This window comes from Lampris incognitus, chromosome 5 (genome assembly GCF_029633865.1).
Source record: "Lampris incognitus isolate fLamInc1 chromosome 5, fLamInc1.hap2, whole genome shotgun sequence".
In the NCBI taxonomy this organism is placed as follows: domain Eukaryota; kingdom Metazoa; phylum Chordata; class Actinopteri; order Lampriformes; family Lampridae; genus Lampris; species Lampris incognitus.
Window position 1 is genome coordinate 27,562,313 of NC_079215.1, and position 26,518 is coordinate 27,588,830.

A 26,518-nucleotide genomic window follows, 5' to 3' on the forward strand; every position below is an offset into this window, starting at 1 on the left:
CTTCTTTTATGCACTCCTTCCCTTGTCCTCTCATACATCAATTAGTTCCTATTCTCTTCCTAGTTCCATTTTTATATTTGGCAATATATCATTTACTTTATTTGTCTTGTTCAGCACTCTGAACAAGACAATGTTATTTGAACTAATCTTGTAAAAAGGCACAATCACCGAGTATATCGTTGGTTTTAATGAGCTTATTCACACAGTGCTGTAGAACGTCGCTCGCTACTGAAGATGCTCTTCATCTAACATACACATGATCAGCGAAACATGCTTGAGTGCAAAAAAATAATTCCCCAGATCCTGATTCCTTGTCTAATTTCTACCTTTCCAATTCCACTGGTTATGCAATGGATGAAACAAGTAGACATCCAACAGGAGATACGGTTCTGCCATTGAGTTATTATTTAACACTCGGAAGCGATGAAAATATCAACACGCGTGCTGATAAGCAATGTTTCTCCCCCATGCTTTATGTTTGGTCAACATCAGTGCACAGCAGATTGCAAATGTTCCTGCAGGTGACCGCTTGATTTGTTGGGCAACAAAGAAATTAATTCATAGCGTGTGCACGTTATTATGGAAAATTATCTTTATTCTATATCTTTATGTAATTTGCAACTGTACAGTCTGTAGGATATTGTGGGAAAAAAAAACAACAACAGTTCCAAGGAACATAAGGTGATATGCACAAAACAAAAGATTACTATAGGTAAAAATAATCAAATGCGTGACAGTTTTGGCACCCTCTGTAAATACCGATGCATTATAGGCATCATGAAACAGAGTGAAAGTCTTCTGAAATGTTACACCAAGTTTGCCAGGTAATAGCTTGCTCAGGGTGTGGGCAACAGACTCCCACCATGTATCAGATAACATAATTAGTATGAAAAAAAAAGTAATTGAACCGTTCTGGATATGGAAATGAATAAAGTTATTTACAATGTTGTAAACCAATATATATTAATAACACTAGGTTAGGAAATAAATTGGTGCTGATAACAAGTGCGTTTTTCCTCATTCAAAGCACTTGACAAGCTTTTCACATCTCCTCTCATTGCATGTGCCCTGCGAGTCTCTGACCGGGTGACATTTTTATGCATACCGCCATGTCAAATGCCGAAAAGCTCCAGCTTTTTAGAAAAAAATAAAAAATAAAGATACGTACTGCTAAGACAAGTTCACAAAATGAGTCTAAATAAAAGCGCCCATAACCTCGGACATTATGGATTTTGCTCATGTTAGTAAAACCTTAGTGTTTTCCACATGCATACATGCACTGTACTGGATTGCAAAAATAACTTGTACAGTCCATCTACGGCAAAGAGGTTGCCAAAAACTTAACTTGAGACAAAAAAATAACATCAACCTGCCACAACTATTCATTTTGAGCGATGCAGCTGCCTCATGTATTAACGTATTGAGTTATTTTATATTCAAATAACAAAATCAATACTGAGAATACCAACATTTCACTGAGTAATATAAAAACACTATATTAAACCGCTGCAATAAATCAGTCTTGGTTAGAGTCATGTAAGGGAAATAACACGCGGTAGAACCAGGGTAAACTTACACACACATTTACCCTACTTTTTTTTTTCTTGTCTGGCAACACCAATAGCAGATCTTTCCCCATCTTGGCCTGAATCAATAGGCCAATCTGACACTTAACAAGACTAAATTACGTTTATGTATAGTGTAAATCAGATGTCGGAAAATCCCCCCCTTTAAAAAAAAAAACAACAAAAAAAACAAGCTAGTCCACATAGTCCTTGAATTTATCTTGCCCTTCCTACTGTATAACACCATTCAGGAACTATTTCACCACATCTACATTAAAAAGGGCATATATGGATCCGCCAAGGTTACCTGGTTTACATTAGACACACTTAAGGTTGCTTACTTTTACGTATGCATGTTTTCAGGTGGTTTTGTAGAGATCTGAAAGTGTTTTGGAGGTCTACATTCCAGTTTGGAGATAGTCAACGTGAGCCGGGGAAAACTGACACTTAGATGACAGGGGACTCTCCTCACATTAGGATACTGTACAAGGAATCCTATACATGTTCCCATAGAGCACTTCAGCTTAGTTCACCCATCACACGGTCCCTCTCAACCCTCAGCTCCTTCTTCTCAAAGCGCAAACCAGTCTTCTTTGGGTGAGGAAATTCATAAAACAAAATCTTTCTTCACATCTAAGCCAAGAAGCTGGTCTATTCCTGAGGAGTAAGACAAGTGATTCACACGTCTGAAGTCATACGTGTTAGCTGGTGAGACGAGGGCATTAGTTGTCTTACTGCTACAAAGCCTTGACCACCACCCATAGGACCACACTACACAGGCCACCAAATATGTATTGTATGTTATGTATAACAAGACCCCTGCTCCGATTCAACATGACTACACCAACTTATTAATTTCTGTATCTGACGTATCTTGAGAGATGAATAAAGTAATTATAAAAAAAAATCCTCAAGTACTTAAGTTTACACCCAACTAGATAACCAAGCTTAGTCAGGACAACACTGCCTTTTTAGCTGTTCTTGGTGTACGGTGCATTCTTGTTACAGATTTTTACACCATGCTGTACATCATACAATGTAAATGTTAAGAGAAACGATCAGCCAGGCAGAAGCCATTCATTCACTAGCTTATGATGTGATTCACAGTAGCATTACTGTACTTCAAAGTTACTATTGACAACATCAGCATTGCAACGAGTTACCCTATATTCACCGTGGCTCCGGTAACCCTGCCTAGATTTCAACATGTCTGTTGCATAGCCATTCGTTTTTTTTTCTAGGCTAACTTTGTACTAAATGCTTGTTGTAGTAATCTGTCTAGCTGATACAATCATTCATCATCAAACTTGTGCTTTGTTTAATCCAAATAACACAACCTCTGTGCTTCGGTTACTACACTGAACCCTAAGTTTACAGTCGTTCAAGAAGCTATGAGTCTACTTTGGCAAAGACTAGACAGACAAACAGACAAGAGACGGACAGATATCGTTTCATATCAGCGGAAGTTAGGAGGTTATTGTTACACAACGCCAAAAGCACACTGAAACAACATGAAAATCGGGCTGTTGTTCCCATGTTGTATGAAATCCTATTCTCATGGTAACTCTAATTAGAACGTTTCCTTGGCGCCGAACCATCAAAAAGCTGAAATGTGCTTGTCATTTCAAAGGGTAAACAGAAACAGTTTAAGTCATGTGCAGGCCATTTTGGCAAGTCTAGTGTGCCTTTGAGTGTTTCATTAAAACTATGGTATACTGACCATTTGCATAATGGTTTACAGTGATAAATCTAACACACTGACCAGAGGGGACAAAGCATATTTCGATTTAGAACAAAATTTAGCATAACCATTCGTTAGGTCTATTTAAAGAGCGATTTGTAGAGTAAAAAAAAAACAAACAAAAAAACAGAATAAGTTCTTTTCAACATGGGACTTAAAAATTGTGGACAATAAGGTCGGTTTGGAGGACCAAGCAGGCACATACTCATCAGACAGTAAAATGGTCTAGCTAGTTCTTGGTCCTTTATACTTCTCTTCAAATCATCTTCATTATAACAGTATTTAGATTTCTTTTACACATCTCCTGTACACAAACCTCTTAAATCCACTCCAGCATTTAAAATGTGCAGCTCCATCTCAGTCCCCCCTCCCCTTGTTTCTCGAGGAAGAAATCTGACTGAATCCATTGGAAAATGTTAAAGGCAGGAACTGGGAAATGGCTCTTGATTTTCAGTTTATTCCTCCTCTTCCTCCTCCTCATCATCATCCTCATCATGGCAGTGGGTGATCTCCTGAGGAGTCTGGGGGAACAGGTTGGGAGGTTTGATCTCACTGACTGAGCGGGTCAGTTGGCTGCGCTTGCATTCCAGGTCCTTGCAGTCGCTGCATTGGGTCCGGTTCCGCGTGGCCAGCGGAGACTCTGCATCAATGTCCACATGTGTGTGCTCCACAGTCGACTCGTGGGGCATCTGAGGAGAGAGGCGAGAGGACAGTGAGAGGACAAATGACAAGAGGAGGAGACTAGAGTAAGGGAGAGGCCATAGAGATAAGGGGCCGTAAAAAGCAATCTTTGAGTGGTTTGTGTTGGTCCTCAAATACACCAGGGAGTCTTCACAATTTGATAAGTGTTGGATATTGGACCACTGCCTGGCTAAATAAAGAATATATGGATTAGAGCTTTCCTTGAGCCATAATCACAATCTTAGATATCTAATATGAGAGGAAATTCTTCATCTAAGATCTCTCTCTCCATCACTCCGGACAGTTGGTTCCTATTTTTCAGTAAAAAATTAAGAGATTGGATTTATACTCAGTACTGCCTATTAAGTTAGACATTTGAATCAGCAGAGGCAGGGAGGGGGTAGTGATCTGTCGTCTCATTTTCTCATATAGAGACTGGTTATTCACGCAAAATTCCCTCACAGACACTTACCAGTACATGTGCTGCTCTGAAGAGGTAGCTGAAAGGATAGTAGAGCAGATTGATGAAGGAGGCAGCATACAAGTCGGCATAGCGCATCACCTGGGAGGCAAACAGGGTCTGTCTGGAGCCACTACGGAAAAGACTTCCCATCATGCCATAGCACATGTCCATGTCGTGGGTCACTTTCTGAGAGGAGATGGAGCAGAGAAAGAACTGGCTCAAGCCTTTTGCAAAGAGACCAAGAAAAGTGGCCTTGATAAATGATGTCTGGGCTAAAAATCTGAACCTATGATTTGGGGGGTGGGGGTTTCCACTTAAGAGTGTTATTACATTCTAAGCATTAAGCTCACGTCCTTATCCATTGTGACTTACAATGAGGCAGTCGGTAGGGTACAGTATCTTGCTCAAGGACACTTCAACAGGATAGCCACCCTGACACCCATAATGGCTCTTTGACCAGAGGGCCTTCAATACAGTACAAGAATCGGTGGTGTTTCTGAATAGTGTCGGTTGGATTACCATCAATAACTGGAAAGTGCACATTCTAAAGAAAATGTGTGGGCTTGCTGAAAGCGCTGGGAAAGGATGAAACAGAGGAAGAACGAAGGAGTAGTGCCATTAAATAAGTATGTACATAAATAAGGGAGTACTTGATGACTTTAGTTAAAAAAAAAAAGAGAGTAAAAGGAGTTCGAAAAATGAATGGGAGTGAATTGGGCCGGAAATGGATGGATGAAAAGAGGATAAGAGTGAGTTATCATGGTAAAAGTAAGGAGCACATTTCTGGGCCAGGGCTTGGAGCATCACAGCAAGCTTTGTTATTCTAGCTTAAAACTTCTGAACAGAGGGCAGTTTGAATGTTGGTCCAATGTTAAGTCTATGGGAAATGTGTGTGAGTAAAACAAAACAAAAAAAAAACATGGAGGGAAGCAGTTTGTATTGCCAGAGTGTATACAAGCAACCAAGCCCAGAGAGAAGTTTAAGTTGGGAACATTTTGTGGGTATAGCTCAAAAATTCAAAAAGAAAAAGACGACAACGATGCAGATGAAGAGGACAAAGACAAAGACAAAGAAAAAGAAGAACTAGTTACATTACATTAAGCATTTGTAAGGCCTCAAGTTTAACAAACATTAAGGTGGAAGTTGAAACACCATGATCACTGGCCCAGAATAAAACTTGACCCACCAGTCATGAACAGCCCTACTGTCAGGAATTTATAATCGCATCTCCTTTTATCCGTGTGTCATGGGGGAAAATCTGTTTAAGGCTGTACCTTTACTCTCCTCTGGATAGCGCTGATGTCTGGTCTCTCATTGCTGCTGCTGTCCAGATGTCTAGTGAAGAGCGCAGGGGGATAAGATAAGCAGAAAGGGGGATGATGAGGCAAGGAAAGACAGACAGTGTTGTTAGTGTGTTCAACCTAACTGATGGCAGATGAACGTCATAAGAGGAGAGACAGGAAACTGTGCACATAGTTATAAATAAGCCTCTGGGAACCCAGTTATCAGGGTGTGTGCACGAGCACACACACACACACACACACACACAGACACACACACACACACACACACACACACACACACACACACACACACACACACTCACACACACACACACACAGGGCAAAAGGTTAAAGTGTTGGGGGTGGGGATGGAAAAAGAAAACAGAAAAGAAAAGAGGACAGCAGGGGAAAAGGGTTACAAGGTCATATAACTTACTTGTAGAGCTCTGCCAAGAAGATATCCAGGCCCTGCAGTTCCTCGAACAATGCTAGGAAAGAGAAATAGGGCAGGTGAGTATCTCTTTTCCCCAATATCTTCACTGGAATGGCTTGTGTGGGTAAACATGCGCTGTGTGTGTGTGTGTGTGTGTGTGTGTCTTTTCTTGGCCATATATCTCGATTTTCATTTTATTATTTTTGTTATCTCAACTACTGAGACAGATAAAGGCTAAATAAATATAAGTCTATGAAAGAATGTAACTTTGTGTATGCAGGCCTTACTGCATGTGAGGTAGACGTTAACTGTGTGTGTATCCAGCCTTACAGCTCTTGTCTGTCCAGACATGCAACTCTTGGGCAAGCTCAGGTATGACCAGGAAGGTCCTCCAGCCTTGGCGCTTCTTGGATTTGAGGATGTCTCCAAAAATATGGTCCCCAATGTAGACTATGTCCTTACCCTTGGCTCCAAGGAGATCACATACTATGTCTGAAGAACCTGAGGTCAAGAAATAGTGAGAGAGAGGACAATATATAGATACAATACATGGTGTGTTTGAGTGTCTCTCTGTGTGTGTGTATGCCTATATACCTACTTGTACACGATTGCATGTGTGAACGCAAAGGCATATTTTAACAGTTTGCATGTTGTGTATTAAAGAATCAATCTGTTGAAATTTTTTTTCCAATATTTACAGGAATGGATGGATGGATGGATGAATGAGTGAATGAATTGGCATCGGTTTTACCTCCAGAGTAGACTATGCCATGCTGCAGAGGCCCTGTGTAGGTTCCTATCTTAAGTCGTCCTGTTGTCTGAAATTTAGTGAAAGTGAATAGCATTACTAAGTGGAGTGACTCAAAGAAGGTTGAATCAGTTCATCTGGATACAACATTTATTGACCGATACGTTCTGTCAATAAATGTTGTGTCCAGATGAACTGATTCAACCTTCTTTGATTTTCTTACCTGGATTATTGAGCATGCATCAAGAAATAAGTGGAATGGCCTTGGCACAATGCAAAAAATAGAGCACAGCATTCAGTTTCATGGGGACAAATGAAACCTAACCCTGAGCAAAGCCTTTTTCTCTAATGAAGATATCATTATTTAAAGGTTATGTGTAAAATGTTGGCTGTACTGAGGCATGATGTGACTATTAAGTATCAGCAGGGGTTGCTGAATGGTAGCAATTGAAAGAGAGTAAAGGACTAGGAGCTCCCCAATCCCCATATTTCCACACTATATAAAAGAGAGAGCTGAGCCAGTTGAGAAGGCCTCTCATGCTCCACCCTCCATAGAGACTTGACTTCCTCAGCAAACTATGCATGCAATCACAGCAAACTGAGATAAAGTGTTAGGAAATGGCAGATGCTGGCAAAAGGGCTGTGTATTAGCTACCTTTCTATTTGAATTTTCTTTCCCTGCCCCATTTTAATTTTGTAGTCTATTCACATCACTGGACAACAGAGGTCAGCATTCAGGTAATATTTATAAACAGACTATTTAAGAAGCTTTTAAATTCAGGATTAAACTACACTTGTTCAAAACAGCTGGCTCTCAGCACACAAACTCTTCCCTTTTTAACATGAAGAGCTCTGACCTGCTCCAGCACTGCTTAAATCACAGCTTCTCTGTTTTTACATATCATAAGAACATTATCATAAGATATCCTGTTAAATATAGTGTCAGTGTAACACAACACTCACACTGACACCTTAATAACGCATAACAGCAGTTTAGCTTCAATTCTTGGCTGGGATGTACTGGGCAGTTGTGTCCCCTCAGCACAGTGTTAGTTTTCTCATGTTCAAAGTGTTTTCTATCAAATATAAAGTTGTGTACTCGAGTTTCTACTCACCGTATCAACTTGTCTGAGCACTGTGCCCTCACCAAAAAACAAAGGCTTCCTGGCATCCACTAAAATCAAGTCAAAGTACGACTGCCAGGGCCGGTGGGGAGTGCCATGCTGAAATTGGTGAGAGAAGACACAAACACACACACACACACACACACACACACACACACACACACACACACACACACACACACACACACACACACATTTTTGGAAACATGAATATGTGCAGTTCAAAACTGTAAAACTACCCAGAAGTGTAATTTTAACAACAATTACAGAAGTGCAATTCAAATAACAGAAACAATACTTAAAAATTTTTAAAAGACACAAACGGCCAAGTCATGACTGGATTACCTTGGGGCCATGGGGGAAGTCAAACAGGTAAGTCATGATTTTCTGTGAGAAGACAATAGACAGGCATTTAAATCATCAGCACTTTATGTGTAAGGTTTGGAGATACATGAGTGTAGCTGAATATGCAGCGACATTCTAGTTGAATTTCCAAGTACTAGATCAGCACGCATATTTCCAGGATATGACTTAAGGGTTTGGCAGACCCCTAAACTTCATCACCAATTCTCAATGTGGGTTAGTTATTTACGGCCATATAGACTTACATCAGTGTATTTGTAGTCACTGTTGGTAGCCAAGAACACCTTGGCTACTTCATTCATTCGGCTTAGAAGAAGTGGCAGCTTTCCCTGGATGAAGGAGATTGATAAATCAGCTTTTTTTAAAAAAATATTAATAGTATCCTGTAGATCAGCTCATTGATGACAGTGAAGCATGTGTGTTCTTTGCCACAGTAATTCTGTTAGGGCCTAAGCCAAAACAGATGTAAGCTACATATGACTACAAGTCAAATACAAGGATATATAAAAAAGCTTATACTAAGTGGAGTACTTACATCTTTTACCACATACTTCTCAAGGTTCTCTACAGTCTTTTCCTTCAGGGTACCCTGCAAGGTAAGAGACAAGAGATTGCTTGGACCAAAAATATATCCTTACCTAAAATGTACAACTTTAAGTAATGTTAGCTCCTGTAGTTAGAACCACACATAAGAGTCAGATTATTCAGATACAATCAAATAAGAGAAAGACAGTGAGTGTGTGTGTGTGTGTGTGTGAGTGAGTGAGTGAGTGAGTGAGTGAGTGAGTGAGTGAGTGAGTGAGTGAGTGAGTGAGTGAGTGAGTGAGTGAGTGAGAGAGAGAGTGACACAGCCTTAAGATTGGAGGAGTGAAAAAAAAATATTCCTGATGAAGGAAAAAAATAACTGTTGGGGAGAGTGAATTAATAATGTTCTCTTACTTTCCTCTACACATAACAATAAGATGCCACCAGTGAAGGTACAAGCCCTAAATGCTCCAGTAAACAATGCACTAGATGGGTGAATATGAGGCGGTGGTGTTTCTGAAAATAAGCATCGGTGCTCGGTAAACATTCTCGTAAAGCTGAAACAAAAATGCTGACAAAAGAGGGTATCTACCTTGAAGTGGACCCAGTCTACAGCATCACGGACATCCTGGAACATGCTCTTAAAGGACATGAAGAGGTCACCGTCCTTGAAGCCGGTTTCACAACTAGAGGGAGAGGATGGGACACATACATACATCCACACACACGCGCACACACATACACAAACACACATTCTCAGCTGTAGGAATAGGCCACACCTTCAAAAAAAAAAAGGTTTGCCATTTTCAAAACGTGACATTTTGTTTTTTGTTGTTTGCTTTTAAATGGGATAGCCTTCCCTTGTTGGAGGGGTCCCCAGTCAAACAGGAAAACATTCTCCCCCTAAAAGACCAACAACCAGGTTTAAGAGGGACAAAGGGACATGCAGCCATTCAACAGATTTAACAAGCTATTATATCTCCTTAGAGTAATATTTAAGGATTACATCATAAAGAGTATAATAATTCTGTTCACTGTGATTAGTCAATAATTGTTTAAAAGTATTCTTATCTCAGTCAGATAAGAATCCATGCGTGTTTGAAATTATGCATCATGCAGGACACTAATCATCTTTACAGAGCTAAAACCATGGGTATCAGACTGAACTGCCTTTTCTTAATCAGGAATACTGTACATCCATTTCTTTTGTAGGATAAGACATTTTTTATGTTATTAGTTGAGACAGCTGGAGCCATTCATGCTGTGGGACTGGCTCTTGATGCTGTTTGACTTCAAATTGTCTTTTGATCATGTCGTCATGCTGTGTCCCAGAATTTGTTTCAATTCACGTAAAAAGTAGCCTGACTAGTGCTCTTTTACCTCGCATATCTGTCACAATTGGAGAAGAAATCCACAAGGCAAGCAAAGAGGTAGGTCTCTGCGGTAAACAGAAAACAACAAGACAGTTGTTGTGAATAATGATTAAGGGTTAAGGTATCGATGAACTTGAATTCTTGTATTCAGAGAGTCTGTTTGGACTTATCCTGACTGCAATTATGTTGCATCTACCCAGGACAAAATGCCTGCTTATCTCTAAATGGATGCCGCCCGGCTCCCCTTTATACTCTGACATTACCTGGCAGGTTAAAGAGAGTGTTGAGGATATAGAAGCGCTCTGTATCATCTCTTTGGATAAACTTATTCGGGTACAGCTCACGGATCTCGGGGCTGAGAGGAGAGAGGACAAATGACAAGGGATTAGTGCTGCACAATAAATCTAATCACAATCGCGATGTCAGCCTGTGCAATTATATAACTGCAAAAGGCTGCTATTTAATTAAATAATACAATGTGCGCATGTGAACATCTGTTTGTGTGCAGTCTGCATATCTACGCCCATAATTGAGAGATGACCAATCAGTCTCTGTTTAGGCAGTGAAGTGTGTGCAGTCTACGGTCACATGACTATCCGGTGTGCTGTGTGCAGACCAGAAAGAAGGAAAAAATGGACACCGATGACAACGAGCAGGTTAACGCTGATGAGTTGGTGGCAAAAAAAAAGCACAACCTCTGTTTTAAGGAAATATTTTGGATTCAAACTCAGCGACATTGAGCAAAAAGAGAAATTGTGTAAAACATGCAAAATGAAAGTCACTACATGTCACGGCAACACGACAAATATTATTTGTATATGTATAAATTTGCTTATTATATCACAACCTCAAATCGCAATACTGTCCACAATAATTGCAATATGACTTTTTCACCAAATCGTGCAGCACTACAAGGGATGATCTTGGCATTGGGGGGGTGTTCAAAAATTTGATAACATTAAAGATGTTCACCAAACAGAATGTCATAAATAAAATTCATCTTTATATGATCATATGCAATATATTGACATTGTGCATAAGACAGAGACTAGATAAATTGTAACACCAATTAAAATGACATACATACCCGAAATATGTAAAAGTGATAGGAAATAGTATGTGTGTGGAGATGGTTGGGGTAACTTACCCTCGGAGGAAATTGAAGCCATGGACACAGACCAGGATGTTGCCATAGGCATCAACCTTTAACAGGTTTCCATACATGGTATCAAAAACAAGCCCCCTGAAAGTAAAGAGAGGAAAATCACAAGTCCATAGACATTCACCTTAGGTGGGAAGGTATAGGATAAATGCTGTGTGAATGACAGGCAGCCCTGCTCTGTGGCAGGAAATTAAAATTATTTGTTGTTGTTACAAATGGATCAATATAAAGCATGACTTAAGTGATTCTTGAATTCCAAGTTGATTGAAGCAATGTATAAAAAGGTAAAATTTCAATCATTCCTCAGTGCTTGACAGCAATATTTTTTTTCATTTGATTTAACACTTGTAGCTAATCGATCTGTTAGAAAATTCATCATGTCATGATGAAATAATGTAATAATGATAACCTTGTAAAGATGTCTGAGGCACCCTGAAGAGATGAATTTGTGTAAAAGTCATTAGGAGGGCTGGGGAAATATAAAAACTACCAATACATCTCAGTTGACACCTAGCCTTCATCAGGGTACCCAAAAGAAAGACCATCTGGTTTGATTGTTGCTCTTCAATGCCAAGCAGTACTTAGCCTTAGCCTTGCACATAGCCCTTAAAAAATGTTGGACGGTAACTGTAATTTGTTACTTATCAATTTCTACAAAAACTTTCCAGCCTTATCAACTGAAGACAGTCAGGTGGGGTTCTATAAGGTGAGAGGTTAAGGAAAAAGTCAAAGTTTAGTGACTGGGCCGAGTTCAGCAAGTAGTTCAAGACAGGTTCTGTATGTCTGGTATAGTGCAGCCCCTGCACTCACATAACCATAAATATTGAAAGCTGCATATACAGTCACTCAATCAGCAAATTACCCCCTATATTATCATCAAACAGTGGTATAGGATTGGTCTGACCTGGTGGGGAAGGACGGGTCATAGACAAAGCTGAGCAGCTCCTGAGGGTAACCGATGGACACCAGGCGTTCCACTGTCAACTCGAAGCCCAGAGATTCATACTCTGGTGACTTGTACACTGCAATCCACCAAGAGAGCACAAATACACACTTAGCAACGCAATATTTTACCAACTGTGCAAATGTTTAGACAATGTAGTATTGTGATTAAACTGTCTTACAATCACTTGTGACGTTGAGGTGTTAAATGATGCTAAGGTAATTACTGTATTTGAGTGGTAAGATCAGTCATGGGATTATTTCACAGCTTAGTGACAGTGGATTTTAATGCTATCTATCCAATTACTATACTGCTGCATAACGAAAAAGTAAAATGACAAGAACATCTGTAGAATGAGCCACAGTAAGTAACATGGTTTACTGGTGAAGCTGCAATTATTACAGTGTCCTGCAGTAAATAAAGTTTATTTAGAGCTAAGATGTTTCACACACACACACGCACGCACGCACGCACGCACGCACGCACGCACACACGCACGCACGCACGCACGCAAGCCTGAATGTTCTGTGAGCTAATCCATGGAGAAACATGAGCCAGTGTGGAAAAGAGACTTCACTCAACTTTCAGCAGCAGCTCTAATGAGCCCTGCTGAGACCAGAGGCATTTAGCAAACAAAGAAACAGCACCCTGTCACAGCCATAGTCAGACATTGCACCAAGGGCCAACAATGAACAAAGGCAGGGGCAGGCTCTGAAAATAGAAATACAGATTGATGTAAAGTTCAGAAGCCTGGCGAAGGATTAAAATGCTATCTGAGACTCGGAAAAGAACATGTCAGATGCTATTAATACAAAATGGAGAATGTGTCGCTGTGGGATTGCCTGTTTTCTACATCCATAGTGGGGTAGATACAGGCCCCTGAATGGGGGGGCATGGCTCAAGAACCTTGGATGATTAGATGATTAGACCAGCAAGAGCACAGCAGGACACACAGGGAGTCTCAGTGACATCCTTAGGGTTCACACTGTACTTAGTCCTGTGCAAGGATGGCCAAGTCAGCTATACATAGCCTAGATGTTTGTGCCTACAGTATATTATAAGCCTGAAAACCCAGGCCTATTTCTGCATAATATTCAAGTTTCCCTTGCTGTTCAAACCCCCATGGTCTCCCTGCAAGCTAGCAGAAGTTTGGGCACTGAGCCCAGACCAGCCCTGAGCAGTAGCATGCACCAGTCGGATTCCTCCATGCACAAATCCTTCCCTCCTCTTGCTTTCCCTCTGCTTTATTCACTCACTTGTAAGCTCTGCGCCACTACAAAGCAACCTATTTTTAAATACTTTACTCCTCTCCAGCAACTTTCTTGTCATCCATCCTCTGTTAACGAGGGAACTCTCCTAATGTTCTGACCTTGGGACAGCTTTACCCCTCTACTCCACACACACACACACACACACACACACACACACACACACACACACACACACACACACACACTTACAAATTAGGGTTCTCCAAGATAATCACATATAAAAAGTGTGTTGGGTTACAAACTCATGGTCATGCAGTTGTTGCACAATAATGACAGGTGAACGTCTTTTTCTTTTTGGTTGTAATTCTGAAAATACATGCCTCAACTTTCACGCTAGCTTTTCTTTGATTCTTACAGCTGTATAGAAAAATCTTGGCCTTTGAACGAAAAAGACTCGGAAGCGAACTCACTGAAAGTCCCACAGGGTGTTTTAAGTTATTCGGGGGGGGGGGGATGAGTACTGTCAACAGAATTTTTTTCAGTTTGTGTGTAGACTGGTAGACGTGTCACGGTTGCCAATGTCCTCGGTTCTCATGTCTCTTTACTTTATTGGGGCCTTTGCTCCCTCGACCATGCACACATTCTCATATTTCTCATCCTCATGCTTAAAACATGTGCATGTACATGAGCACACAGGCACCGCCACACACATTGCCTTGGGGCTGGAAGAGCAGCCACTAAGGATTTGTCAACCTCCTGTCTCTGACATGTTAGATGCTGGATAATTATACTTCCCCCAGCCAAGCCACTCAGGGTGTGTGGTGGATGGATGTTTCAAGTTGAACAGCTTAGAGCCCAGGTCACCCTGGTCCAAGATGTAATGCACACCCCGAAAGTACAAGGTAAACAACTTACCTCATGCCTCTGATAGGACAGTGTATCTAGTTCAGTTAAAGTGCCCCACATTCATTTTTTAGTCTTTATGTTTAACAAGTTACTAAGCCATTTATGTTAGAAAACACTTCATTTATCATTCATTTATCTGTAGCTTCTCATATAGCCATATGTCACTGAATTATGTATATAATGACTACTACTACTTTCAGCTGTTCCTGTTGGGGGTTGACGTATGGTGACATATATATAACTAGGTGACTTATGTATATAACTGTATATAAGTTAGGTGTATATAACATATAATAACATATGTGTGTGTGTGTGTGTGTGTGTGTGTGTGTGTGTGTGTGTGTGTGTGTGTGTGTGTGTGTGTATAAAATTTACATAAGTTAGGTGACTTATGTATATAACTATCAAGCATATTGTGGAAAATTAGTAGAACAAAAACTGGGAAGAAATCTTAGGCATAGCCTGGGGGAGCAATAATGATCCAGCAAAAGGTTTGATGGAAAATTAGGTTATGACTGCATCTCCTGATAAGAGTCGGGAGCTAAATGTGTGTTAATAAAAGACTCTCTACAGGGTCTTATGTGCTCCCTTTCAGAGCAAATAGGACAGATGTGGCAATATCTTCTTATATCAGTGTTCGGTTTTATCACTGTTTGTGAAACCATGAGGTGTAGGCTAAGTCTGTATGCACGTGTAGAGATATATAGAGTACAGCACCCCTGTTGGGGAGTGTTTGTGGGGGGGGTGACCTTTATTCCTTTTATATTTGTTTGACCTCCATAAGAACATAGGTTAGCCATTTAGCTTCACTCAATGTACAGTGCAGTGCCATGTCAAGTCAAGCTAAATGTATTTGTATAATCCTAAATCACAATTGAGTCCCAGAGGGCTTTACAATCACACTTACATTATGTGCAATGACCAACACCCCCTCCCGTCGATTTGGATGAGGAAAAATCTATACTTAACCTACTGGTAACCGGAAATGGTAATGTGAACATTTGCAGTGTTTTGTACCCACTGCACTACTGTACACAAAACAACATTATTATCCATTATAGCAGATACTCAGTTGTATGAAACCTATGACAATTATTGCCTATTAAAGAGGGAGTAGACAACTATTTTGCTTTATCATTATGAAGTAAATGTTGATTGCACAGTGAAATGGCTATAGAATAATGACACCAACAGTGTTTAGATTGCTTCACTATAAGCCTCGCTTTCAGGCTTATAAGGAACCAAATTCTGTCTGCCACCGGGTAAAATCTCCCTGTAAAATTAAGGCTTGATTTACAGCACAAAGTAAGTGCGTCCACCATTGTGCAATCAAAATCAGAAGAGGATAGCGCTTTTGTTTTCGCCGGGAGTTATCAGTGGTTATCCCCATTAGCGGAAATGGCGGACGGTAGAACAAATGAAGTAACAGTGGAAACTCTACCTGGCAAGAGAAAAAGAACCCCGTTGACGGAGGAGGCGAAGAGGGAGAGTGACAGAAACAGAGGCAAAACAAGAGTGAACCTCAGACAGGCATTCATTCAATGGCGAGCGCACCGGTGTTGTATCAAACTGTTTCCCCATCGAAATCTGTTTCCCCCTAGGCAGATGAAAGTGTTTGCATGGAAACAGGTATTATTTACAATTAGGTTAAGGTAAGTGTTAGGTTGCGGTTAGGTTAATCAAGTGTTCCGGTATTGTATTGAACTCTGGCTAGGGGGAAACAGATCTCGACGGGGAAATGGAGTTTGACACAACACCCAGGACTTGAGTGTTCCAAACTGACATTCAGTTGGCATTCCTTCTACAGAATCTGTACGTAACACAACCTGCCTACTTATTAATACTACTGGATGTTTTACTTTGCCTTTATAATAGCACTGAGATCAGGGTTTTTAGTTCAAATTGGGATTCTTTGTTATGGTTGTTTCTTGCTTTGGACAGTAGCCAGGGTGCTAATAAATGGAAAGCGATCCGGTTGTATTTGGGACAGCAGCACAAACAATACCACTTGGAAACGCTGGGGGGGGGGGGGGGTTTGAAAAGTTGTCTACAGCCGCTTTAAATCATTTACATCCTAGCGATATCGGCCTATGGTGATCGAGTGTTATTTAAACCAGTTGTGATCTGCATGCATCAAAATACCATGCCGAAATTAACCTACATTAAAGTGAACTCTACAGCTGGGTAATGTTAAGTCAGATGTGTATGAATGAATATATTTTGAGCGAAACTCTTTAGTATGCTCCAAAATGTTTCAAGACATAGAAATCATCAAACAAAATGCCATGCCGACACACATTTTCTACAACTGTATAAGAGCCCTTTAAATATTTTAAAATGGGGATGTCCAGGTAGCATAGCGATCTATTCTGTTGCCTATCAAGATGGGGATAGGTGGTTCGAATCCCCATGTTACCTCTGGCTTGGTCGGGCGTCCCTACAGACACAATTGGCCGTGTCTGCATGTGGGAAGCCGGATGTGGGTATGCATCCTGGTCGCTGCATTAGCACCTCCTCTGGTCGGTAGGGGTGCCTGTTCGGGGGGGACACTGGTGTGATCCCCCCACGCGCTACGTCCCCCTGGCGAAATTCCTCACCCTTGGGTGAAAAGAAGCGGCTGGCGACTCCACGTGTATCAGAGGAGGCATGTGGTAGTCTCCAGTCCTCCCTGGATCAGCAGAGGGGTTGGAGCAGCGACCGGGACGGCTCGGAAGAGCAGGATAATTGGCCGGGTACAACTGGGGAGAAAAAGGGGGGGAAAAATCCCAACCCCCTCCCCCGCTATATATATATATGTCCAGGGTATCTCCCCACCTGCTGCTCAATGACTGCTGGCATAGGCTCCAGCATCCCCGCGACCCTGCGAGCTGGATAAGCAGTTTGGATAATGGATGGATGCGATCCCGATTTGGGATAAGCGGCTTGGATAATGGATGGATGGATTATATATATATATATATATATATATATATATATATATATATATATATATATATATGTTTTTTTTCTTAAATGTAAAAGAAAAAGCGGCCTCGGTGAAAGCTACAAAATCTTTTTGAAGAATGCTGAACATTTTAACATGTCAACAACCCACGAGCAAGGCATCAAACCAATTATGGCAGGAGGGTGATATGCTGTTGACAAGCAGAGTCCATTCTGTGAAACGGCTCGCTCCCCAGGAATGGTAGAGCAGCGTGCTTCTGCGGGCGAAATCTAAAGCAGCGTTAAGAGACATTGGCAGCAGCGCTTCTTGTAAACATTAACACTTCAGTTATGAGTGCACATAAAGAGATCTGTCAGCAGCTGAGCGTTTGTAGAATCTCCTGTGCTGCAGATAGGGAGAGGGCCGACGAGCCAGATGGGTACTACGAGTGATCCCCTTTCTCGAAGGCGGGGGGGAGCTCAGTCTCAAACATGACAAACAGACATGACCTGCTTCTCAAAGTCACAGAGGCAGTATTTATAGAGATGATGACCACAAATAAAGTGAGACTGAGTCACCAAGGCGAACGCACACTACAAAGACATACTGGAGTAGACGGCGGCATGTGGAGGCGATTTCAAACATCAGGATTATTTTTGCAGTCAATTATTAGTCAGAATAAAAGATAACATTTCTACGTAATTAAATTATGGCATGAGCACGCTTCGCTTGCCAACTATGTTCTTACTTATGAGTAAAGCCCTGAATGGCTTCAGTTTTTAAATTATTGAATGGTCCAGCAGGCTCTCTGACAGCAAGTTTTTTATGTCCTACGTTACATTGCCAGCAACCAAAATTTACATTTTGTGGACAATCAGCTGCAGTTTTGGAAACACATTTGCAGCATAGCCATAGCGGATTGGAAAGGGAATATTCTAGCCTGTTCAAAGTAACCCCAGTGACTAAGGTTTTGGTTTCTGAAAATCCAGCGATGACATATTGATGGTTACATAGCCTTCTCAAAACCTAAATTTATCTTGCCATTCACAGACTGTGTTTTCCTCCCTGTCTGAACGACAAATTCTTGTTTTTGTCTTGGCATCTCTAACCCGCATGTCAGTTTGGATTTACTGAGTGATATATGAGCTCATTTGGACTGGCTGGCATTATCAACACCACAACAAGAGGGAGAATCCATTTAGGCTGTGGAGTTGCTGGGCAAAAAGCAGCCAACTCCACCCGCATGGTGAAAACTGAAATGCAAGCAGTGGAGGTGGGTAGCAGTTGATATATACACTGTTTACCTGCTAGAGTGTAATCCATATCAAAGCCAAAGCACTTAATCTTCTCCATGGCCAGGCTTCTGTTGACAAAAACTCTACAAGAACAAAGATAGAAAACAGTCAATGACAACTGATAAAATGGTCTGCTAACAACCCAATCTAACATTGACAAGATTTAAATGTATTTTGACCAACTCAAGAGTGAGCGCTATTTTTACTTGATAATCTTTACTTGAGCTGAGTAAGCCTATTTTTGCCATGATTGTAAAAAGGTAAAGTACGTTAGCTCAGATGATCTTCATGGTTTATACAGGGGAATAGGTAAAATCTTGCTCCTAAATCAGCAAGTCAACCCAATCAAAATCTTTAGATGCACAAACAACTAAGAACATATGACTTTCCTCCACATTATGCAACCTTTATTATACTCCTGCAAAATCTTAATTTAGTGAGGCTAGAAGCTTAAATCATAATCCTGTTTCTGTGGAGCGATATTATGGCCATAATCTTAGATAAGAATAACTAGCTTTGATAAAATGAGAAAGAAAATAATTTCACTGCACTCCTGACATAAACATAACAATTATCAACAGCAGTAACATCGTACAAAAATAACCTGTTCCTTGGAATTTATGTATTTACCTGTTTTTCACAACATGAATGTGAAGCCCTCTGGGACAGTAATTGTGATTTAGGGCTATTCAAATAAATTCGACTTGGCTACAATAGTGATGTAGATAGATGCTCAAAGGAAGGAAGCAGATGTCAGGCAGAACAAAGTAACTGTCTTTTCAATTGCAGTGTGTTATGGATACACAACATCTTTAATTATATTTTAAATAATTATATTTTAAATAATTATGAAGACATCAGCAGCGCATCAATATGTTCTTTGATTGTTTTGTTTTCTAAATCACACTGAATGCAAAATGATGCAGGAAGGAAAGGGAATGATGTGGCTATACTCTCTCCTGCTCTCAGCATGCAAATGAGTAGAGATGGGAGAAACTAGTCCATCTCTAAATGATAGGCTGGGAGGAAAAGGAAAGGAAATTCTAAGGTGGAAAGGAAAAAAAAAATCTGAAAGGAAATTAAGCCAAATTTTAATCAAACTACTAAACATGTATTCCATGGTTATTACCTGTAGAATCAAATCCGCAACACACTAGCACACATACTTAACTGAACTGCACTATAGTGAAGTAAAAGAAAAGGTTCCATGAAAAGAAGAATGGGATTAATTCAAATAGAGTCCCCCTGACTTGTAGTTTACCAACCTCAAAGAATGCTTGCATGAACCCTACACCACAGCACAGTGCTAGCCTGACCCTGGTCAGTTTTCCAAGAAGCAGCTCAACTGTCCCAGCTCATAAATCAGCCAAGAGGCTGATGGCCCAGCTTGGCCAAAGTAGTGGGCAATGTTTACATAGCCTCCCTGACACTTACGATCCAAACATCTCCTAGGAACGACCGGTGCTCCGCTAACTTAGCAAACCCCCACTGCATTGACTTCTAGTTTAGTTTTTCTAGACTCATTTAACATTGGGAATAACTCTAGCACAATACAGTATTTCAGACTGTCTTTCCTTCACTGAACAGCCAAATGGCAGAAAACTATTTATTGAATACTCTGCCTGAAATAATAATCCCAGGATTTGATATGTATTTCATAACCATATTTGAGCTATATGGCAACAGTGTCTCAAGAAATTTTCAGATAAATCAAAATTCAGTTATCATTACAGCAAAAACACAACTCAGAGCCAACACCAATAAAGAGGGAAAAAAAATCAGATGCACTGAATTGAAAAGCCAGCACAAACCTGACAAGCACACTTAGCGGTCAGAAAAACAAATTCACCCATAATGAGTGACTCTAAAGCACAACTGATGGTTTTATTAAGTATCGTAACACTGCTCTTTGCCAGTCTAAAAATCTCTAAAAACAGTTCTGAAATACCTTGCTGCAGAGCCATAGTGAATGAGTTCCCATTTAGATCTTTGCACAGCGGCGGACAAGCGATGCATTGTGAGTGAAATTAAACCTAGGTTTGACTCACTGTTGGCCTAGCCTGCCCCAGTAACACACGGCAGCTCTGGCCCAAAAACAATACATCCCCTCTCTCTTTGCTTACTTGCTATTCAAAAATTTTCTGACTTGTTGCAAAACTGATTGTGGCCATTCCGTGTCCTTCTCTGTTGTTGTCTTTTGTGGGTCGTGTTGTTGTTGTTGTGGAGAGTGTTGTTCATGGGCCCTCAAAGACATCCAGAACAATCACAAGTCAGGTAAAATCAAGCAAGCCACAGTCCTGAGGTACTACAGCTTAAACAGCCCTGGTTCTATAAACAGTCTACACCGATCAGCCATAACATTAAAACCACCTGAGGCCACTGCCATCAGGGAATAGCTTTGCCATGAAGGGGTGTACTTGGTCTGCAACAATGTTTAGATAGGTGGTACTTGTCAAAGTAACATCCATATGAATGCCAGGACCCAAGGTTTCCCAGCACAACATTGCCCAGAGCATCACACTGCCAGCTTGCCTTCTTCCCATAGTGTATCCTGCCATCTCTTCTCCAGTTAAGCGACACACACACACTTGGCCATCCACATGATGTAAAAGAAAACATGATTCATCAGACCAGGCCACCTTCTTCCATTGCTCCATGGTCCAGTTCTGATGCTCACATGCCCATCATAGGCGCTTTCAGTGGTGGACAGCGGTCATCATGGGCACTCTGACCAGCCTGCAGCTAAACATCCCCATATGCAGCAAGCTGCAATGCACTGTGTGTTCTGACACCTGTCTATCATAGCCATCATCAACCTTTTCATCAATTTGAACTACAGTAGCTCTTTTGTGGGTTAAGACCAAACAAGCTAGCCTTCGCTCCCGATGTGCATCAATGAGCCTTGGGCACCCATGACCTTGTCACTGGTTCAGAAGTTGTCCATCCTTTAACTACTTTTGGTAGGTACTGACCACTACATACCAGGAACACCCCACAAGGCCTGCCGTTTTGAAGATGCTCTGACCCAGTCATCTAGCCATTTGGCCCTTGTCAAAGTTGCTCAGATCCTTACGCTTGTCCATTTTTCTTGCTTCCAACACATCAATTTCAAGAACTGACTGTTCACTTGCTGCCAAATATATCCCACCCCTTGATAGGTGCCATTGAAATGAGATAATCAATGTTATTCACTTACCTTCGGTAGTTTTAATGTTTTGGCTGATCGGTGTATCTTAGATAAGAAAATTATTCATCCTTCTCAAAACAGTCTCACTATTCAGAAGTCGACATAGTATCTATATTTTGGGGCTATATGTTTTAAACTGAAGTATAAAATCATGGACTTGTCTAAGACGGTGCTAACAATGCCTCAGTAACACAAATGTAGGCATCCTACTATTCCCAGCACTACTGAGCATTGAGAGAATGTGAGCATTGTACAATAGGTAGTCTAAGCTCACTGTGATGTATGGTAATGTGCAAATGCTATTTTTCTTCTGTATTTCACTCTGCGGCCTGGGGTTTTAAGAGCTGTACTTGAGGGGAGCCATAAATGTTACTCAAGCAAGCTTATGCCTGTCCACTGCGGTGACCAATATTGACAAAAAGGGTGGGGGGAGCATGAATCAGATAGTCAGCCTCGACTTTGGCCATGCTGACAACAGTATTGCCTCAAATAGCCCACATGGACCAGCCCACACCTACAGGAGAATCCCTTAACAGTTCAGGCAAGGCGAATGCAGCTGTACAATGACCTGGCCTGATTTTTTCCATGTGCTTTTTATCTCTCTGAAACAGTTCATACAGCGCCCTGTGAAAGACAGTTTATCTCAACTGGGTAGCTGACCTCTCATTGCGTTACAAATGGCTCTTACTATTAAGAAATGATATTTCGGCTGCAATCTTGGCCTTAAATACATTTTTCTCCCTCTATGAAATCAGGAAATTGAAGATCAAGACATGAACATGAAAGAGGCGTTGCTTTTTAAACTAATCAGAGAGAACAGAAATTTGAAACAAGCAACATCAAACAAAGCTTGGCATCTCTATGTTTGATTGTGAGTGTGAGGCAGTGGACAAGCTTTCAAATCTATGACAGAAGCGTCAGTGCAGTGGACAAAGATAAGGGACTGTTTTAGAGCTGACATTAACATAGGTGCATGCTATGTGACAGTACAGAACACCAGCACTCGCCCATGGACACATGCTTCTTTGTTGAGTTAAACATTGCACAGCAACCTGCCTTTTATCACACTCACGCGTAGTACATTCCTTCCTTCGTTAAATATTTAGCGAGCATGACCATAGGGCTTTTCCTATCATTACATGAATGCCTAAGGGGGTCTATTTCAAGTAGTGCTGATTGTTATTGGAAAAAAATAAGTGATATTTTTGTTTTTTTGCAGTATGTACTGTGTTATGAAAGAAAAGCAGGAGAATCATAATTTAAGCAAAAATGCAGCTTTTAACTTCTATAGCTCCATTTGGAAAGAATTTATTGCTCTGGTAATGATTAGGGTGATTTTAGAGGGTTAAATAAGACAGTTCTTCGATACGCTGGTTGACTCAAAATGACGCTGTTGTATTCATTTAATAAGCCCCAATCAAAGCACACTAGTCAATTATTAATACTGTATTTATGCTATTTGCTTACCCTTAAAGAAGGGGGCTTGTCTGTGAATGAGTAAAAGAACGCCAGTGTCTTGAGAGGATTCAGAAGATTACAGGAGGCTTCATATCGCTGTCCTCCAGTTTAAAATAGTAAAAAAGTTTCAGTGTAACATGACAGATGGGCCCAATTTTCCTTACACTGCATCCTTTCCAATGTGACTATTGCACATGTGTATATCACAATGTCAATGCCAAAATTATAGAACTTAGCCCTAATTTCAAGGATCTATTAGTTTTGCCAGTTATCAAAGTCAGTAACCACTGAAATGCGGTAACCTATTTTACTTGCGAATAGCAGTATTTTGCCATAAACCCCATTACCAACCAATTACCCTATATACTGAATTTGAAGGTTTCAGAACCACACACACACACCTAGGATTACATACATTTAAATTTTTTCAATAAGACACTGAGCAGAAAGTGTGAATAACAGCCAGAAAACTACATATGTGCAAGACAGGATGTCTCTGAACAGCCAAGCCAAAGTTAAAAGGCCTACTGAATCTGTTCCAATATCAAATCTTTTTACAACCACTTGTTAGTTGAGTTTAACGTCATTTACAGTTAGGCTAATGGCCTATTTGATCAATATTCATGTCTGGATGCACAGCTGATGGCATGATACCCAAACTGATCATGGTACACAATCAGGATACCATGATTAAGAATGTACCCCTAGTGCTTATCAGCCTCAGGTGTAGTTACCTGTGATAAGGTTCTCGTCTGTATTTCTTCATAGCCATTCCATCCATGTTGGCAGGCAAGTCTGCATAGTTTTGAAGTCTGTCACTCCATGAAGTAGTCATCTTAAAAGGCTCTCAAAGTCTGGAATAGAGAGGAGTGCTGCATGTGTAGGGATTAAGTTTGACAACAATAAGCCACGCTCACAAAAGTCATACAACCCTAAATTAAAAGCTAAATAAAATGCATTCAACATGTTCTTTCGTTGCGTGCCCGCCCCCACCTCCACCAGAAAAATACAGCAGAACAATAAAACATCATTAAAACAACTATTATAAATATTGATCTTTTTCATATCAACAGATGGGACGGACACCTTTTAACAAATTAATTTTCACTTTGTGTTGTGCATGCCCGTCCAACCCAGCATACAGTACCACACATGCACAAATATAGATCACGCATGCATCATTGCAAAGTAAATGACAAAATATGTCCTAATTTTTTAATCAATCTAGGTTGAAAACTTTCCATGTAGTTTAGATTACTTGTCCTACATAAGGAGAGAAATGTTAAGAAGGGGTGTCAACAGGGAGGTCAATGCAGGAAATGGGCTTTAAGACCACAACCTGAGCCAAAAACATTTGAGATTTCAGTCCGCCTAATGAGTTTGACTCACCATTGCAAAAAAATAAATAAAAATGATGACACCTCCCCCCCTTAATAGGGTTAAAAGTGTGATCGTCCTTTGGAGTAGATTGAATCAAATGCACATAAAGAGATTTACACTGAAGTCATATCCAGTACATCTACATAAAGAACAGATAAAAAGGTTACAACTATTCATTTGATTAACGGATTAGATTGTGTCAAATATGACACACACACACACACACACACACACACACACACACACACACACACACACACAGACACAGACACAGACACACACACACACACACACACACACACACACACACACTTAAAGAGCCTTAACAGGAGCAACACAAAAGAGAAAGAAAACCTTCAATGCATAGCAGGCATGTCACAGACTCTTCTCCAAAGCAAATGTGAGCCTAATATACACCCTGTCAATCGCCTTTTTCTTTCTTTAAACGTATGAAACGTGCCGACATTATATCAGTCTCCAATTTTATCATCGGAGAAGCTTGACGGCTGAAGCCAGCTTTGTTTTTCTCCACTGCTTTCAACGATAGAGGCAGTTATCTTGCAACAAGAGATTTATCAATCGGGCTTGTGCATTGAGAAACTATATAACTTACCTAGGGGTATGACACAAATGGCATCGCAGAGTTGATTTTATTACAATAAAAGACAGAATACCGAAAGGTATTTAGTTGGATTCTTACGATAGGGTGTCAAAATTTCTTTCATCTTAAAGAAACATGTAACATTAAGAAAACATTAAGAACTACAAACAGACTTCCATTCAAAGAAGACAACTCCACAATAGAGATGTGATGATATACGTACCACTGCATACAGTAGTCGACTCAATTTTATATTAGTAGTTAGCTGCCAAGATAACACTTTACTCCATGTTTTATTCTGGGTCCAGTGGGGTCTGAGGGGAGATCTGACTGGGCCAAATTCATATCTGGGCAAATAGGCAGACCGCTCTGCGGTGGAGCTAACATTGTGTACTACACCAGGAATTCACAAGGCAACACATAATCTGAAACAGACTGCGTGATATACCCCAGGTCATGGATATGGGGTGGCCAGAGTGGTCAGCATATGATCACAATAACACTATGCAAGATTTCCATCCATTTTAGAAATGTTAGTATGTTGCTAAACAGACCATTAACGCTAGCTATATCGGCACAAATGCTACTTAGCCATGCCAAGCAGTAGGTCAACACTGACGAGAACAAAATGAGCCTCAGCCACCTCTCAAGCTGTTCTCGAGTATCAAAAGAGCGACCCTTGCTAGCTGGATCTCACTCAACGTATTGTTCTTACACGGCAAACGCCAGCTAAGCGTTCTACCCAAACACCCCTTTTGCTTTCGATTCATTTCGATAATGGTGAGGACGACCGAAAAGCGTGTAATTATCAGTGCCATCTGATCCAGTTTTCTTAGGCGAAAAAATTTTTTTTTTTAAATAAACAAAGGCGGAATCTCCTAAGCAGGTTTTCTTTAAGCTAGCTGCGGCTAGCTGATACAACTGTACTCACCTCTGTTTTCCTCAGTAAAACAACTGCACCGTCTGATAATCTGAGCATGCGCCTTTGTACACAATATGAAAGTGGGGACAAAACCGAAAAAGTGAATGTTCTCGTAAAAAAATGAACACCCCCGCAACTGTTTGGCGTGCAAAGCGATGGCAGTGATGTGCGAAGACTGAGACCGCGGCGGTGCTTCTGCGCTGTTGTAAAGTCTGCACTGTCTCCGCTTTC

General features: G+C 40.8%; 1 protein-coding gene across 1 annotated transcript; it reads right to left on the bottom strand.

Moving 5' to 3' along the window:
- Positions 1–568: 568 nt before the first annotated feature.
- nt5c2b (5'-nucleotidase, cytosolic IIb) lies at positions 569–26,518 on the bottom strand. Its single transcript, XM_056279485.1, has 18 exons — positions 26,297–26,518; positions 24,119–24,238; positions 18,749–18,822; positions 12,366–12,483; positions 11,447–11,542; positions 10,563–10,654; positions 10,307–10,364; positions 9,519–9,612; positions 8,937–8,990; positions 8,647–8,730; positions 8,384–8,425; positions 8,030–8,137; positions 6,918–6,984; positions 6,497–6,667; positions 6,170–6,221; positions 5,725–5,785; positions 4,460–4,636; positions 569–3,995 (listed from the first exon to the last, which is right to left on the bottom strand). Exons 2-18 carry the CDS (start codon positions 24,217–24,219, stop codon positions 3,762–3,764), a joined length of 1,683 nt encoding a protein of 560 aa, XP_056135460.1. The 5' UTR covers positions 24,220–24,238; positions 26,297–26,518; the 3' UTR covers positions 569–3,761.

What these genes read in the sequence shown, in the direction of transcription:
- nt5c2b (XM_056279485.1), bottom strand. Translation starts at nt 24,219, where the DNA reads ATGACTACTTCATGGAGTGACAGACTTCAAAACTATGCAGACTTGCCT. An exon ending in GACCCGTCCTTCCCCACCAG is followed by an intron (nt 11,543 to 12,365) that starts GTCAGACCAATC and finishes CTTTACTTTCAG; the next exon opens with GGGGCTTGTTTTTGATACCA. An exon ending in CTATCCAGAGGAGAGTAAAG is followed by an intron (nt 4,637 to 5,724) that starts GTACAGCCTTAA and finishes ATCTCCTCTCAG; the next exon opens with AAAGTGACCCACGACATGGA.